Here is an 18,795-nt window from a genome sequence, read left to right as displayed (position 1 = left end):
AGGTAAACTGTATATTTTTACTCTCCAACATTTATTTAATAGCCTATACTTTTAGTTTCCTTGCATATTTAAATGAGAATTTAGTTACAACTGAAATACATTTCACAAGCTACCCTGCAGCATACAAAGTAATTAAAATGAGCTGCACCTTTATGAGCTTTAAAAAAACTTAAATGCATCAATAATGTGTAATGTAATCTGCAATGAGTACTTTTGGTATTATAAGTACATTTTGATGCTAATACTTTTGTACTTTTACTTGAGTAACATTTTGATTGTAGGGCTTTTACTTGTAACAAAGTATTTCTACACTCTATATACTTAATTATATATACTTTTTCAACCTCTGACTTTATGGGGCTTCTCTGTGATGTTTTGCCTTCACACTGACTAACCCTGTGCAATCGTTACCGTCACTACGGAAACTTAGAATGTTGAGTGACGTTTGCCAACAGTCAGGTTGTTGGGATTTTATCTTTTTTTGACATGTTCAAAATAATAATCTAATCTAATTTTCACATTCAACTTCAGTGTTTGTAACCACATTTTACTTACTTATACTGTAATTTACTTTTTTTTCATTATAGTAATGTCCTTTTTCTTTTTCAAAACTGTTTGGATTTTTTGTAATGGAAATTTCCACCAAACCCTGTTTTTATACCTTTATTAAGGAACAGGTTAAAAGTAATGAGTTTACTTTAAAAGATTAACACAATTTTAGGCTATTTCATTTGTGAATGATTCAATATGTAACGCTATATGTTATCATCTCATACAGCTGGTGACCATTGTCTTAAATGTCATGATTATGGAGTCAAACATAGCTCTCTATGATCAATAAGCCAAACACCAGGACATGTGTGGATTTTACTCAATTGTGAAAAATACTTAAAATGTATGAGGAAACCAATACAACCCCCCCACCCCACACACCCCACACACCCCCACCCACACACACACACACACACACACACACACACACACACACACACACACACACAACACAACATTTTTCAATAAGAATTTTATTATCTAGTATTTGGGATCATCTTGAGATTATCAAAAAGTCTGTTGCAACATCTAAACACTTAAAATAATTTGTTTTGTTGCTCACTTTGGATTAAGATACATTTTGGTATTCAAAAGCAGAAATACAAAACAAAAACATAACTTAAATATTAACATTTAAGTCTACAATCTAAATCTACATTTGGCACCTGAGTTAAGTCAGCAAAATTATCTGTGGCTTCAAATTAACCTTTCATAATAATGAATAACACAGACAAACTAACAGGTTAAATGTAATGAGTTTACTTTAAAAGATGAACACAATTTTAGGCTATTTCATTTGTGAATGATTCAATATGTAACGCTATATGTTATCATCTCATACAGCTGGTGACCATTGTCTTAAATGTCATGATTATGGAGTCAAACATAGCTCTCTATGATCAATAAGCCAAACACCAGAAAATGTGTGGATTTTACTCAATTGTGAAAAATACTTAAAATGTATGAGGAAACCAATACAACACCCACCCCCGCCACACACACACCCCCACACACACACACACACACACACACACACACACACACACACACACACACACACACACACACACACACACACACACACACACACACACACACACACACACACACACACACACACACACACACACACACACACACACACACACACACACACACACACACACACACACACACACACACACACCACAACATTTTTCAATAAGAATTTTATTATCTAGTATTTGGGATCATCTTGAGATTATCAAAAAAGTCTGTTGCAACATCTAAACACTTAAAATAATTTGTTTTGTTGCTCACTTTGGATTAAGATACATTTTGGTATTCAAAAGCAGAAATACAAAACAAAAACATAACTTAAATATTAACATTTAAGTCTACACTCTAAATCTACATTTGGCACCTGACTCTGTTAAGTCAGCAAAATTATCTGTGGCTTCAAATTAACCTTTCATAATAATGAATAACACAGACAAACTTTTAACTTGAACTTATTAATTTAGTCAAATGTCACATTTTAATTGGGAAATGTTTTTGTTGACGACATCATCTAAATTCAAATTTTCCTTTTAACCTACTTAAGTATCATTTGGGTAAGATTTCATGGTGATAAAAGGACAGCAGGACAGTTGGACATCTCAAGGTTTAAAAAAAGAAACTATGTTAAAATGCCTTTCTACCAATCAAAACCATTGGAAATTATATCACATTTAAATGCAAATAATGTAAATGAAACCAAAGAAAATCACTAAATAACAGAGACTTCAAATTTCTTTGGTTAGGATTATTTGTATTACAAAGATATAAAAATTGATTATGTTGCTCTTCACACATAGGGTTTCCATTTTGATAGTCAGTATCCTTCATTGTCACACCTGGACAGGAGTTTTTATGGAGAGAGAAAAACAATTCTTCCCCATCGGTGATCGGTAACAGATGATTCTCTTAAAAATAATAAATATCATCATCTATCAGTGGCAGGACAAACTAGATCTTTGGTCGTGTGTCAAATATTTCCACCTCATAGTACCAAGGATCATGTGAATGAAAAGCCATACCCATCTGAGGAAGGAGACAACTCTTTGGATAATAGCATCGGCATCACCGCTGCGTTTAGCAATGGTTTAGAAGGCAAACGGAGCACAAGCCAGGGAGACTTGTGCTAAAGCTTTTACCAGAATGAAGCGTCAAGAAAATGTACACTAAGAAAAGCATTCAAACCACCATTCTAAGGGAAATTTACATCATTGGCAAGAACAATATTTTTGGCAAACGCACCCTTAATGTATAATCTTTATCTTTTTGGTTGCCTTAAAATATCTTTTGTTTTATCAAAAACTCTTTGGGTACAATTTTTCCCGTCTTTGGATCTCGTCTTCTATGGTATGCAAAGCCCTTTCGATATTAAGGCCATGTTAAAGCTTTGAGTTCAGTGCACTGGAAATGCCAAACGATATCATGTGATAAAGCTCATATAGTTGGACCATTTCTAAAGCACTTGTTATTTTCACAACATACATCATTCAAAGACAATGCAAATGAAACAAAAAATCTTTCAACCGTGAAAATAAAAGTTCAGAGAATTAAAGAAATGAGCACCTCCAAAAAATAACGCCTGAACAGAGGTAGCAAGACATGGCAATGAATGTGTGTCCCCTGAGTCTGAAATAATACTGCACATAATGTGGTGAAAAAGAGGTAGTAATGTATACACAAGAATGTGGAGGTAGATAATCAGTCAAAAGGGTCCAACTTCACCCTCTGCTCCAGTGAAAAGTAATTAAATATAATGAAAATGTATCACAGTACATTCTTGACATTCTTTTTAACATTCATCATAGGTGAGCTTTGGTTTAGGACAGATAACGGCGAACACAGACAAACAGGTAGAAAGTTAAAAAGATGGAAATAAAATGTTATAACGAACATCCATACAAAATCCTGAGGTAGATCCGAAGCGAAAACACCTTTCGTCCATCGTAGCAGCTGGCTTCCTTAACCCTTGTGCCTCAGGAAATAACCAAGAGGCTCAACTCAGGAAGCAAACGAGGTAGAAGTGGCGTAGCTCCGGCTGCTGGAGAGCAGCTTTAGGCCTCCTGATGTCAGGAGCCAACGTCCTGGGCCGAGTGCAGGGCAGGAGTGGAGCCCTGCGAGGTGCAGCAGAGTTGGGTTGCATCAGAGGCGGAGTGATGGAGGGGATGGCTCAGCATCTCCTCGTTTTCCACAACAAAAGACTGCTTCAGCTCAGCAACAGTGGCGCTTTGGCTGGTGGAAGGGTTGCTCAACTCTTCGTTGCTTTCTTCGTTGGAGTAGTGTCCCGAGTCCCCCGTCCCCTGGCTGCCCTCACTGGTGTGAGAGCTCTCCGAGTGGTAAGGTCCGAAGATGATCTCGCGGGATGAAGGAGGCAGAGGCGCTGAACCTAAATGCTCCTCATACCTCAAAACAGTTTTTCCAGCCTCGTACAAGCTGGCTCTCCTCTCAGCCTAATGAGAAGGAGAAGAGAAAAGGAAATTAAGATAAAAAAGAGAAGTCTAAAAAGAAAGTGGATTGATCAGAATAATGTTGCATCACTCACATCACTTTCAGATGTGTTCCTCATTTCCCTCTTGAAGAGCAGCCACCTCTTGCTTTTATTCTTGCTGATTGGACCGCCACTGTCTTTGACAATATTAGACCCGACCTGGAACTAAAGAGAAATAAATCAGATCAGATTTTCTTTTATGGTCGTGTGCTCTTTTGAAAATCAGACACATAACTCAAATATATTACATTTCTGAAACCAGAAGAACCATCATCACACTTTTTGTTTGTCTCACCTTGGCATCTAGAAAGTTGTGACTGATCATGGGTATAATGGCCTCAACATTCTCTGTATGCTGTTCATTGGGCCAGGAAAACCCAGCTTGTGGACCTCCAGGATCTCCAGCAGCAAGGACCTTTTGACTGGAGGATTTCCTATGAATCATACAAAGATAATATTGTTAGAACATTTCAGGAGAATATAATGTTAACTGTTAAAAAATTGAGTAAAAATTGACAAAATGTACCTTGGTCTTCCCTTACTGATGAGGATTAAGGCACATATTACAATACAGGACAAGGCGATGCTCACTCCAACAATGATGCCTGTCATGGACCTCTGGTCTATGTGGTAGAGATCATCAGAGTAGACTGGAAGATAAACAACAGTGTTTTAGATGGAATATAATTACATATGTTATAATAACTGAGAGAAATTAATTGAAAGAGGGGTGATAAACCTGAATGAAATACAAAAGTAAATGCCCTCAGCATAAAAAATGCTGTTTAACAACCCTTCACATTCATAGACTGATGTTTACAGTTCATGATTAACACTGTGTGAAGGCCTGAAGGTATAGCTTTCATTAGAAACAAACTAAACTTTTCACTGTCCTATTCAATGTGAACAAAAACGAATTGCATGTGAAAAAAAAATCGTACAACATATATAATATAATATATGGTTACCAGGTGTTGCTGACCTACACCTCCTTGTGGTTTGTTTTCTAACAGGAATGAGATTTTATTCTCTCCATTTTCACGAATGATTATGAAACCATACTGCCTTTAAAGTGTATCACCTCACCAATGTTTTTTATTAAGTTACATTAAAGCCTAAGAGAAATTCAAACCATTTAATTTCAAAACAACACTAACAACTGAATATAGCTTTACTTTAATAATGAATGCCACATAACTACCAGCTTAATATAAATAAGAAGCAATCTAATGATGTGTACCTGTTGTATCGGGGAAGTTTTCAGAGTGCCTGGGGTTTTTGGTGCGGTGTTTGTTTCCATTCTTCAGAGCCAGCTCCACGATCTCAGAGAAAGGCCCGTCACCCACCTGGTTGGAGGCAGATATTTTCACCAGGTAGACGTTCCCCGCCTCCAGCTTCTCCAGCAGCGCCATTGTGTGGCTCCCTGTAAACAAAAGCAAAAATGCAATTAAGTACAATTATAGAAAATGAATTCTAGTGCACATCATTATGCTTAAATAACAGTTACACCCCCTATGACATTATCTTAGGCATGTACATTAGTCCCATTCAACTAAGAAATACATTTTGTTTCCTGGAAATGTTTGTATATTTAAAAATAGTCCTATGGCACTAAAATGCTATGAGGGTTAAAAGGGATTAAGACATTTTTAGTGGATCATTTATTTAGCTTAAAGCATTTTTGCGAATCTCTTGAATCTGTATTGACCAATGTGATGTTCTTAATAAATATATATTTAAAACTGTAATTATACCACCAACAAAACATATTTTATGATGCTGTCCACTACTCACCCTCCCTCTGCAATATCTGCCAGTGTCCAGCCATCCAGGCCTTCTGGGAGGCGTACAGGATGGTGTAGCGTGTCACCACCACATTGGTCTCGGTGGGCTCCCTCCAGGACACCAGGGCGGTATCATCCTCGATCAGAGTGACTCGCACTCCTTTAGGCGGCTGGCCAGGTGCTGCAAACAGAGAAATCATATTCACGGTAAATTAGACTTGCTGAGAAATGTTCTGAGCAATATGCAATTAACTGACTTGTGTCTCGAGAGTAGAAGAACTGGACAAACAGAAACATAATCATGGTGAAATGATGTTACAGTAAGTTATTACCTGCTTGTAAAGTCTGACGGTAAACAACAGAACTCCAAGGACTCGACATCTGGTCCACATGAAGACGCACAACAAACTCATAGCGAGTGTTGGTTTCCAAATTCTGAACAGTCATGTTTTGTCTTGTGCTGTGGACAAACAACATTTATATATATGAGCTTTTGACATACAATTATACAGACAGCAAATTAAAAAGAGTACAACGGCCACATCATTCACAAACATGCAGTGTTACATAACATAAATACTTAGCAACAAAAACAAAAGAGTATTCTGAGGCTGTATTTGTCATGCCAGATGTAAAATACTGAATTTGTTGGGGGTTCTCGGCTTACGTTTGCAGGTAGCGTATAGCAGAGGCGTTGTGGGTGCCCACAGGCGTACAACGGATGGTATAGCTGACAGCCTTTCCAGACGAGAAAGCAGGACGGCCCCAGCGCAGAGACACTGAAGACGAGTTGGTGGCTGAGACAGCCACATGATCTGGAGGTGGAGGGGCTGTCGCCAGTTTGTCTCTGGCCGCTGAATGATGGAAAAAAATGTTTTTGTCATATCTCTCAATTTGTGAAAAGTTGTAAGGTTTATTTAAATTAAAAAGGCGTTTGAAACAAACAACAGAGAGATGTACTTACACACACAACCCGGGGTGCTAACTGTTTGGTCCGTCTGATAGCCATCACCAGCTTGACCGACAGCCAGAATCTTGACATGATACTTTCTCCTTGGATCTGAAACACAGAGAATACATTTTCAGTCATGTTGTAAAAACTAAAAGTGAAGGTAGATCAAAGTGACTGCTTTAAGTGCAGCTTTTAAAACCTGAGTAGTCCAACAGGGCCCAGACATAATTCCAAACCCTGAGAGATTTCCATTAAAATGTCAAAAGCAAGAATAGATAGAGCAGCATTTATTAAAAAGAAAAGCAGACTCTTTCACAACTGGCTGCAGGAGGGGACACTTGCAGCTCATTAATGGCCCTTCCCCGTGCCCTGACAATGCATGGCCCCCTGAGTCACCCCAACCCCTCGTTTATCATGCATTGTAATGAGTAGGGAGCATGATAAAGATCAACCAGGTCCTAGGCCAAGTAAATATGGTGAGATGATCAATAAGCTCTAGGAAATTATCACAAAACTATATTGTCTTTTACATTTTCAAATCCTATAAAGATTTTACAACCATGAAATGGCAGTGCTAGGTTTAAAAAACTAAAACACACACATTACAAAATTGGAGGGAAACAAGAGAGGCAAGATGAGGTTCATTTTTTAAAATAAAGTAATTATGGGGAAAACAATGTTGTATCAAGAACTGGGTAAAATACATCAGGAAGATCATTGTGGTCTGGGGAGGGAAGCTTTCGTTTGAAAACATCAGTAACATTTTAACTTGAGTAAAACAATTTCTTTACTTGGAAAGCATTGCATCAGCTCCTAAATCAGGGTGTTTGAGGGACTGTTTAGGCTTGTTTTATGCCTCCAGTGTGAAAGGTCAGCCAATGGGTATTGACCAGTGAAGGCGGTGTGTCCAGGCCTGACGTGGGGGCTGGGCCAGGGGCTGCCTTCAGCTGCTGGGATCCGAGGCCCATGGGACTGGGGGGGGGGGTTTGCCTCGGGTCACCAGGTCAGGCCAAGATAAAACAGAAGGAATCTGAGCTCAGGACTGTGGGAGGAGCCGGGCCCCTTTTGTTCCCCCATTCACGCCCTTCCTACTGGCCTTGTGTTATAGCCTTAAACTTGGATCAGCGCAGAAAGAAACATAGCTCCAAGACAGAACTTTATATATCAGGGATATAATAGAACATGTTACCAGTGACAGCGACTTGTGTTATTATTAATATGGAATAAAAATGAAAGGGCTTTTACAGATCCAGCATATTGAATCAGCTTGTTTGATTATTAGTAAAGAAATAAAGTGAAGGGTTTACAGATAAAGAGAGTTTTACTGCAAGCAAACATTTAATTTAAAACGGCTTATAACAATATACAGATTGGTATGTTAGCTTTTTAGGTATACACTGCATAGGATGCACACTTATAATATTAACAGGCCCTGGTTATCTGCATATAGATTGGGGTTGGGGTTATTTACATGGACAGCACAGATGACCGGGGGGGGGGCAGGGTCCTGATCCAGGACTGCTGTCTCATGGCTAAAGGTCAGTGTCTCAGTCCAGTTTTGACCAATCCCAGGGGTATTTGTTTGTGTGATTCAGTGTCCGGCTAAAGGGGGCAGTGGCCAGGGTCTTACAGGGCAGGCCTGGCCTTGGATGGAATACAATGGCCAGGGTAATTATGCAAGCCGCGGGATGGGAAACGGTGGTGGGAGGGACATCTGGATCCTGACCTCTAACCCTGGGAGCCTGCTCTCACACTATACTGCAGCAGGACTGAAGGGGGCAACAGGGGTCAGCCCATATTGATCAGCACAGAGGGTGAAAATGCAAATGTAGCTTCCAACTGCCCACCGGATTAAATTGGGACCCATTTGAACCCATCGGTCACTCTCTGTTTTCCCTACGTCAATATCCCTGGTCTAGATGGCAGAGATGCACTAAAATAGTCAAATATACAAGTGATCTGTTCTTCACCCAATCCACTTCCCATCATCTCACAACACTAAGGTTAGACAAGCTACAGTGCATTACTCACCAAGGCCACTGATGGTGTAGGTGTAGTTTTGAGCCTGCAGCTGGAGGATGGGCTGCTCTGGTTGGCCTTCCTCATGGTAACACAGCCGGTAACCCTGGACAGCCACAGACTGAGGGGAGGTTTCCCAGCGTGCCATAATGGAAGTGCAGTTAAGCGGCTCAAGTTGAAGAGTAGGGGCTGAAGGCACTATGGGGCAGAAACACCAGACATGGGATCAATACACACATTTGAATTGAAAATATTGCTAAGCACAAAGGATGAATAAACAAAAAAACAACAGGACACAGGGTATAGAAAAAGGATGGATGGTAGGTGATCTCATTATCACAATGGATGGGTGTGACAGAGTTATAATTTAAGTTGCACTGCGTATAAATGCATTAACCACACACATATCATCCCTAGTTTTCATATTCTAGATCTTGATCTCTAATAAAAAATGTATAATTCTGTCGACTGTGCTGCTCTACATCAACTAAATATACAACCAAACTTTTGAAAGAAGAAGTTCAGCTTTGGTGGACAAACAGCCTCCCCCAACACACCAGGCCATGAAAAGAGGCTATTCTTTCCCCCCACATAGACGCCTGAGGCCCTCTCTTTATGACCCGTGACTGAGGCCACTCTAACATCACTGACAGCGAAGGGCAAAGGTTCCTGGGTAACCAACACAAAGACTGTGGGACAATGCTACAAGAGCAAACTCTAGTCCAAAGCCGGCCACTCTGCATGAGCCCTAGTGATCCTCCTGGTATTCTAACAGCAGCAAAACAAAACGATGTTACAAAAGCAGAAGCATAGCCGGCTACAAGTTTGGTACCACGATATTCTATTACTCTCTAGCATGTACTTATTGTTGGCTTTTGACCCTGCTAAAGATGCCTGCTTTTGACCCTAAGAATACATTCAATTACACTTCAAAACTTTGTCACAATTGACCAAAACTGCTCTATACATTAGAATGACATTTAGCTTTCACCAGCTTGCAGCATGTTGTGATTTCCCTTTCCACTTTCTGCAGGTTTACCTTTGCTGCTGGAGATCTTAGGTGTACGGTGGGAGGTCCACGTAGGAGGCTCACACCAGCCCACACGGGTGGCTGCAGCCATGCGGAGCAGGTAGATGGTGTCCGGCTGAAGATCTTGCAGCAGATATTCGGTGCTGTTCTGAGGTATCTCCACAGAGATGACAGTGCTGTCCGCAGCCGTGCGATAAGAGAGTCTGTATGCAGACAACCGACCGCGGCTCAACTTGGCGGGCAGCGGCTGCCAGGTCACCTGAATATCTGTGGCGCTGTGGCTGGTCAGACTCAGCTCTGGGGTACGTAAAGGCACTGCGGAAAGACATAGATATTAGAAATGTATTTAGTCCAATGCACTTCTTCAACATACAAGCATGCTGGCAGAAACCTCAAATGTCATATTTCCAATTAGCATTCACATAAATGAGCTCTAAGTAAGCAGAAAACTGTGCTAACAACAGAATGCCCATCCCCCTTATTTCAACTCAAAATGTGCTCTGTACACACATCACTTGCAAGCAAGTTAGCTTTACTACCAGAGTGATTTATAGCAAGGAATGCTGGGAGTCTCAATGCTTTATGCTTACCATCCTCCAGGGTATGTTGACTGACTTGGTCTGACATACGACTGGCTCCCATTGGCATATAAGCCACGATGTAAAAAGTGTAGTTTCGAGCTGGCTCAAGGTCATCGATGATATAACTGGTTGTGTCGTTGCCAATAACAATTTGGTATTCTTCGTTGTTTAGACCTGAAAGAGATGGAGTGTGTTAAGATAATCAAAAAAAGAGAGGGACCTCTAACAGTTATTTGAAAGGCTTGATGCTGGCTTTTTCCAAATGTCACTCATCTTTTCTATAAACATGGGTAATGAGAGGCACAACCATATACCAACCAACAAGGCTCTTAACACAAAGCTGATAACCTCTTAAAGTGTGTTTACTAAAAAGGCAGATATGACATAGGGTAAGTTCAATGTCAATATAATGGTTAAAGTTAAATATCTCCTGATGCTACTGGTCTGCAAGACTGTGATGCTTTTAAAAAGCTACACTGTCCCTTTAAGTGCAGGCAGATTGAGCTGGGGAGTGGACAATGGGCTGGCTAAGCCTGTTGTTATTTCAGCAAAGTTGCCTTTCTGAGTTGTCCTTGACCTCTGATCTGCGCAGCAACAACAGATGGCCTTCACCAAGGAAAGTTGATCACATGTGAGAGAGTGAGATAGCGTATTGTTGCATCTGTTCACACCTTCATCTCTCCCAATTCATAACAGCTCAAATAAAAAACCATGAACAGAATTAACTGGTTCTTCCTTTTGGTCTCACCTTCAGCCTTCATATAATGGATGGAGTAGGCAATGACTTTGTCTGCATTGTAGAGAGGTCTCTGCCAGGCCAGTAAGATAGCAGAGCTGGAGATGGTCTCAGCGTGGATGTTTCTCGGTGCACTGGGCCTGTCCTCGGACATTACAACAATAAGGCGAGCCAAGGACAGCACAGAGCCCTGATCATTCTCTGCCATGCACTGATAGATGGCATCATCCTCTGGGATGATCTGAGTTATCACCAACTTACTGTGAAACAAGAAACACAATATTAATATTAATCAGTACTCACCTTAGAAAGTACATTGAATGTGATTTACACAGTTTATTGGTATGGTACTTGGTTATGTTTGATTTCAATACCTGTTGTACATCTTGATCCTCCCATTTAAGTGAACCTCTTCTCCATTCTTTAGCCAGCTGATGCGTGGCGAAGGCACTCCCTCTGCTTGGCACATAAACCGGGCAGTACCTGCTCTCGGACGGGTCTGGCTCTCCGGCCTCTCAACTAAGGATGGAGGCACTGAAACAGACGTGTAAGAGAAAAGCAATGAGCACATAGTATATTGCTTTAAGTTTCGTAACCCATAGCAGACTACTTGAGTTGCTTCTTGCACCATATCACTTTCTCTATAAACAATGTGGACTTATCTTCGAAAGTCAAAAATATTTGCACATCTCAAAAAGCTTTAGCTGTATTATGGAATATAGGAAGCACGTATGATATGTTGTCAGAGAACCAGTGCTATATAAGTGAGACTCCACTGCACCTTGTACTGTGATGTTGGCTGCAGCAAGAGTGTAGTTGCGGGTTCCAGGGGTGGTGGCCCTGCAGAGGTACACTCCACTGTGCTTGGAGTTGACATCAGAAATAACAAGGTTCCCGTTGCCCAGCACTTTGGCGTTGTACACGTCGATGGGTTTCCTGTCAGCGCGGCTCCAGGAGATGATGGGACAGGGGTTGCCTGTGGCCACACACTCCAGGACAACCGTCTGGTGAAGAGACACTGAGACATTCTGAGGTCCGGCAATGATTCTGGGCCTCTGACGTGGTTTAGGGCCAGCACCTTAACAAGAAAGGAACATTTTCAAAATCAATTTCCAATATGATATGATGGCTTAATGGTCAGCCCTTATGCACTCTCTGTACCTTGGTTGACTTTCAGTGTGGCCTCTCTACTTTTCAAACGGCTACCAATGTTAGTTGCCACACATTGATACTGTCCTGCGTCTTCCAATCGTACATTGTGGATCTGAAGAACTCCGTTAGGCAAAACTGTGAATCTGGGAACATAAAACAATAACTTTAGGCACAAACTCTTGGATTTTATTTACATGTATATGAAACGGAACACATTTGTGTGTGCATTGAAAAACACAAGTGTGGACCCGGAAATACAAGTGTGAATCCTTTTGCGGATCATTAAATACAAGTGTGAATCCTTCTGTGTGCATGTGTGTATTATGAGTCTGTTCTGAGCCCATATCTATCATGAAATCTATATTAGTACAATAAATGCAATTGGGAAAAAATAAAGTTTACAGAAATCATATATTGAAACTTTTCTATTTACTAGCTGCGTATGTACAATAAAATAGCATGTTTTGTTCAGGATTATTCAATGATGCAGAGTAAGGAATTAACAAAGGCCTTGAACAACCCATGAACACAAAAAAAAAAGTCTTTTTTAAATGAGTGGTTGTGTAGATGAAACAGGATATCATGTGTAAAATCAAACCTTTTACAAGGGGCATATCCATATTAAGTCATATACCTAACCTTAAAACATATTAAGTATTACAATTAAGCTTTTACCAAATGTTCAAGTCTTTGTTCGAACTCTGTCTACCAGGTAAACCACAGTTTGAGAGCTGCTTCTAAATAACAAATTCACATTGCTCACAAGACAATAAGATGTTATGGGGTCTTATGATGGGGAAAGAAGGTGTGTTGATGGGTACCTTTCGGTTTTCAGAGGTAATGTGCTTTGGTTGAGCTCCCAGGTGATGGTGGCCGGAGGGCTGGAGGTGACGGCACAGGTGAGTCGTACCACTGAACCCTCAGTCACGACCATAGGCACAGGATGCAATACAAACTCTGAGATACCTGAGGGGGGGAAATACATTATCAATCAATGTAGCAGAACATTAAAAACATGTTTATTAACATACTCTGAAAATATTCAGAATTTCTAAGTAGTGGGCTGCTGAATTCAATATTTACTAACACCGATTTGTTTGGCACTTAATTGTGTTTGTCACTTACTAAATAGAGCATATTCTTTCAATATTTGGTAAAACAAACCATACATTATGCATGCAACACCCTGACTGTGATGGATGTTAAATGATTGTATGAAAGGTATTGATCTTTGTGCGACACCATGATCTTGCTTGTGTGCAGATGAGCTATCAGGTCATATACTGACCAGCTGGTCCAATCAATGGATCAATTGAAGAATGACACTGAATGATTCATTGTTATAGGTAAAAACTAATCAATTCACTTTGCATAAGTAGGAGGGCCAGAAACCTTTAATATAATATAACATATCAAAAATACTGTTTAAATATAGAAGACAAACTATTACTTGCAGAAGTCAACATGACACACCATGTACTGTATATCATTTGAATCTTGAATTGAATTTTGTCGGACTTGTGTTGCAAATGTTTTACAGCTATGCTTGATATGCATATTTAAATGTTCTGCAAGACCCTGCTAGATCAAGTATAACTACATTTGCTTTAAAACTACTAAAACCACTGGGATCAAGTTCATAACTCACATTCTGTCTATGTGTTTTCAAAAGACCTTTCAATAATCACCACAATAAGCAACTCAAAATCTGCATTTGTCTCCAGAAGGATATTACAAATGACCTTCATTCATTAGGGGGATAACTCTCTCCCTTCCCCCTCACTCACAGGAAGGAAGTCAATATCGTGTTAAAGAAAATCAATACCCTGTTCCCCCACTGAAACCCCAAATTTAAATCCTGAGCTTTGGGACATCTAAATTAAAGAGCAATCCTTTAATTCAAGACCTTAACTCATCAATATTACACAAATAAATAGCAACCCTGCTGATGTCAAGTGAATAAACCAGGGCCTTAAAATGATCCATGAAAGTTTGATTTTGAATGATTTCTCGGAAATGGCAGGTTTTCCTTCAGTGTTAGTACATGACAACCTCTCTATTTGTATAACAGACCGTCTTCACTTAGGCAGGGATCAGAGATGTAGATTGTGGGTGTGGCCTGCACAGACACAGCCACTAATATGGTCACCTCTGCTGTGAAGTACAAATCAATGTCTAGGTCAAAAAGCACAAAGGTTTCTCTAAAGAGGTCAAAGTTCGCCTTTACCCCCTGTCCATTCAATTTGAGCCCAAACTGGGAGGCAGATCGAACTCAGTCTACCATTAGTCTACCAGAGTGAACCGTGTCATTTCTATGTTGTTTATATCCTATATAAAATGCTACAGTAGTATTACATTGGAATGACAAGAGACGTAACTTCTTCTATAAATGTAACATTCTCATGGATATGTGATACCCTGTGAATCCAAGAGGTGCTTAAATAAGTTATGTAGTCCTAGAAACAACAAGGAAAACACCTCCTGAATGTAAGCATGTTTTGAAAAGATCATCACTATTTACTGCAATATCAGGCCCGTTCAATCACATGACACACTGGCCTTTCTTTAACAAAAGGGGCTCTGCTTGACACTGCAACAAAGCGGCTGATCCAGTCAAAGGGATTGTGGGCTGGGAGAAAGAACAGCAGGGCGGCCGAGCCCGGGCAGGCCTGTGACATCACAAAGCCTTTCCCTGCTGACCCCCGACCCCCAGGACCTCTGGACAGAAGGGGAGCCCAGAGGAGGCCCATCCAACCCCTCCCTGCCTACAGCTGACCAAAAAACCTTTAACCCTTTCACTGACAAAGGCTGGACACCCGGCCACATTTGAGGGTTTTTATATCTTATCACACAAATAAATGGATATCTAAGTTTTCTTTTAATAGATTGACAAACATCATGACATAATTGTCAGAGTAGAGTTGGGGTCTCCATTTGTTTTCCTACTTGTATTTCTATTATTACGATTAATAATCTCTTGCTGTGGGTTGTATTTAGGCCTTCAAAGTTTTGTCCTGTTGAGTATTGGGATATATTGGCCCAACGTTTTTATCCTCAGTGTCAAAATCAGTATATTTCAGAAGGCCATGTTGGTTTCCACGACACAGCTGATGGGATATCCTTTCTAAGACCTCTGAAAAGTGTCCATGGTAGACCAGGCCCATTGAAGAGACACAGCTATTCTGTCCACTGATATGTGGACAAATAAAATGCCCTGAAAACCTAACCTTTTCTTCTGGGGCGGTCAGGGTGACTCCAAACAAAGGCTAAAAGCAGGACAGCCTTTCAGAGATTCCTCTGTGTGGCAGACCATTCAACAATTAAACAGAGCCACAGTCCTTATTGACAATGTAATCCCACTAAACATAAGAAGAGAAAAGGCTAAATCCTAACTTTTTGCAAATGTTTCTTACTTTCATAGGAGAAGAAGTTTTAATTGTACTAAGAACAGTAAGAAGATAGTTTACTCTGACTAATGGCTGCCAGTTTATGGAGTTTTTATGAGCTTTTAGATTGACTCTCCATCTACTTTTAACTGTCTCTTAAAATTATCCTATAACTGGACTGACAGCTCTGAACTCAAGCATGACCAAGTCTAAACAACTTCCAAAAACATGGAAAGCCAAACTTTAGAGGTTTTTCCTAAGCAAAAAAAAAAAGAAAGTGGGGTGGGGTGGGGTACATCTGCTTCCCATCTCCAGGTTAATAATCCATGAACTTGCCATTCTAATGCCTGCATGCTGACAACACAAAGTGGATTTCACCGAAAAGTTAACTCATCCTCATCTTGATCCTAACCATGGAAAATAGGAACAAAATCCATGTTGTCTTCAGAGAATATCTTTCACTTTGAACTCCATACTTACTTGTGATAGTCAGACGTGATCTTTGGCTTAGGATAGCTCCATATTTGTTTTGGGATAGGCACTGGTAGAATCCTTCATCTGAATCCTCCTTGGTATGTTTTATCTTTGGTATGTACAAGGAGCCGTTGGGCAGAAACTGTATGTGCTCACTTTCTGTCAGCCGAACTCCATTTCTCAGCCACTTGATAGTGACTGGAGGCAGCCCATGAGCCTGACAGTCCAAGACTGCAGAGTCCTTTGGTAATAAGGTCACATCACTGGGCTCTGTGATGAAGGATAACTCGCTGAAACAAAAAATACCTAGAGTAAAAACAAAGGGATCATTAGTAAGGACTTGGTTATGTGTCTGTGCAATGAGACTACAACTGCACAACAATTTATACTACTTCCATAAAGACCATAATGTAATAAAACAAAATTCATTGATATTACCTTATTTTTAAAGAGGACACGCAGAATACATTGATTTCGTAGTATGATTGACACTCTATTGATATTTGTAATTAGAAACAGCTGTATTAAGCATACATAATCATACATTAATATACGTTGATTTATAATTGGCTGGATAGAAAAAGGTATTTCTGTCAGAAAAACATTGATGTATGGTATGTTGTTTTAATATTTGCATTGCATCTATAAATATTAGAATGAAGAATCCGGACCAGGTTAACAGTTGGCTGACATTAATGACAGAAAAACACAGAACCAGAATAAAATAGATAGAAAGTAAACGGTCACTTCAAATATAAAAACATGTCTTGTAATATTCTCATCGTCAACAAGGTTCAGAATACAATGTTGTCTCTGAAAAACATAGTTACAGAAGGCATATTTCTTATAGGAACAATAGATAACGTTAGCCTGCATTATGTTCACCTAGTGCCATCAACAGTCCGCGCTCGGAACACATTATATCAGGTAAGCACTAAAAACTCAACAAAAACAAGACACTCACCTGATAAAGGAAGAAACAAAACTAAAAACAACCAGTGCTGGTGGACTTTCATCTTAAACTTCGCCATTTATCCAGATGTATGTGTCATTTTCCCCGAGCGCGACCCGCCGCTCTCCTGCGTGATGCTGTCCGTATATCCCCGAAATCACTTCTGATCTGCTGGCAGCACAGCACCGGCGCCTCTACAGGGGCCCCGCACCCGCCTCCTCACGCAAGCGCAGACCGCACAGGCCAGTAGCAAGTGTGTCCAAAGTGAGGTGTGGGGACCCCAGGGGCCTCCAGGAGGAACTGTCACAAAACAGGAACTGGAGGATACCTTTAATTAATAGACAACGCAATGTTTAAAGAAGATGATACTTGTATACTACATACTCAGCTGGATTGAACAGCTTACTCAAAGAGGGTCATATGTTTTACATATAACCACTATCATGTCTGTATCGGCTAACAGTGTGTATCTATCTTCCTAATGAAATAATAATAATGGGTGCATAGATGATTAAGGTCACATTATTTTACAACAATGGACATTCGGTTTCCTTTGTGTTGTTATTTCTCCAATGCTTTTTTGTCTACTTTGTATACAATACATTAATTGCAAGTCTGTCCTGACAGAACTAGACCTTTACTCTGTTGCTCTTCTGTTCTTGTGGTACTCCTTTTATCAATGTTAAAAGGATTTTTAGGGGTGTCCAAATTCAGATAAAGGGTCTAAGGACAATGAAGAATGTACTGTACATCATTTAGTTTGTAAATATTGTTCTGACACAAATTTTAGATATTGGGCTAGTAATGGATTTGTGACTTTATACTTGATTCAAGTCCAACAAGTGGAGCGGTTTTTAGTTCTTTCAATCTATCTATATAAAGCCAAAATGCACATTAACTGGATGTCAAGCTTGTGTCAGGTCATGATACATCTTTAAACAATATTTTTCAGACGACAGATTGATCAGACATCAACATGATTTCCCATGTAGCAACCTAGCATTGTGAGATCTTCTTTTTGTGCATCAGATATTTAAGACAATAAACTAAGATGAACAACATAAATATCAGTTACCAAGGGCCACTGATTATAAGGTCACCCTGGACGGCATCTGCTTCTAACACAAAACCTAGTAATTATAAGGAGATATTGATGGATGCATGTCAGCTGCCTAATGAATTCAGTTATTGATCCAGCGACCGTGCCTTTTGACAATGACCCTGCCGTCTCCCAGCCCTCATTCAATAGCAATACAATGGGCTCCAGCTGTGGGATCAGCCATGCTGTATCAGCGAAACACCCATTCATTGGTACAGGTAAATGCAGTCGTCACATTTAGAACAGGAAGTGTGTTGTACTTTCCAAAATATATTATATAACTCGTGTTTTCAACAACATCTGTGAATTGTTGATTAAGTATTTGTATGGATGACTGTCATAAACATGCACCCCCAAACTTTAATATCCAATCAAATGAGGAGAGTGGAGTGTAATTATGTATTGATTAGAGCTAACTATTGATTTAATCATCCAAAGCCTTATAATTTTAATTCAAATCTCAAAACCTAGGGTCAGGTTAATATCATCCTTTAATGTGTTGACTTAATAGTTTAGATTTCAAATTATTTAATTAAAGATTCTATACCCGAGAGAAAG

The 18,795-nt window shown here is 39.9% G+C and overlaps 1 protein-coding gene across 1 annotated transcript; it reads right to left on the bottom strand.

Moving 5' to 3' along the window:
- Positions 1–1,202: 1,202 nt before the first annotated feature.
- LOC307038389 (protogenin B-like) lies at positions 1,203–17,263 on the bottom strand. The gene is made up of 20 exons (XM_079679774.1): positions 17,151–17,263; positions 16,193–16,492; positions 13,148–13,292; positions 12,336–12,469; positions 11,956–12,252; positions 11,549–11,708; positions 11,187–11,434; positions 10,448–10,612; positions 9,867–10,172; positions 8,840–9,025; positions 6,821–6,916; positions 6,524–6,710; positions 6,189–6,316; positions 5,867–6,037; positions 5,313–5,495; positions 4,599–4,722; positions 4,368–4,506; positions 4,127–4,237; positions 2,000–4,034; positions 1,203–1,258 (listed from the first exon to the last, which is right to left on the bottom strand). The coding sequence occupies exons 1-19, from the start codon at positions 17,215–17,217 to the stop codon at positions 3,654–3,656; spliced, it is 3,528 nt and encodes a 1,175-aa protein (XP_079535900.1). The 5' UTR covers positions 17,218–17,263; the 3' UTR covers positions 1,203–1,258; positions 2,000–3,653.
- Between the last annotated feature and the right edge of the window lie 1,532 nt (positions 17,264–18,795).

The sequence above is a fragment of the Notothenia rossii genome (genome assembly GCF_949606895.1).
Source record: "Notothenia rossii genome assembly, chromosome: 5".
Lineage (NCBI taxonomy): Eukaryota > Metazoa > Chordata > Actinopteri > Perciformes > Nototheniidae > Notothenia > Notothenia rossii.
This window is presented reverse-complemented; position numbering and strand designations above follow the sequence as displayed.

What these genes read in the sequence shown, in the direction of transcription:
- LOC307038389 (XM_079679774.1), bottom strand. Translation starts at nt 17,217, where the DNA reads ATGGCGAAGTTTAAGATGAAAGTCCACCAGCACTGGTTGTTTTTAGTT. An exon ending in AGCCAACATCACAGTACAAG is followed by an intron (nt 11,709 to 11,955) that starts GTGCAGTGGAGT and finishes CGTCTGTTTCAG; the next exon opens with TGCCTCCATCCTTAGTTGAG. An exon ending in ATCAGTAAGGGAAGACCAAG is followed by an intron (nt 4,507 to 4,598) that starts GTACATTTTGTC and finishes TATGATTCATAG; the next exon opens with GAAATCCTCCAGTCAAAAGG.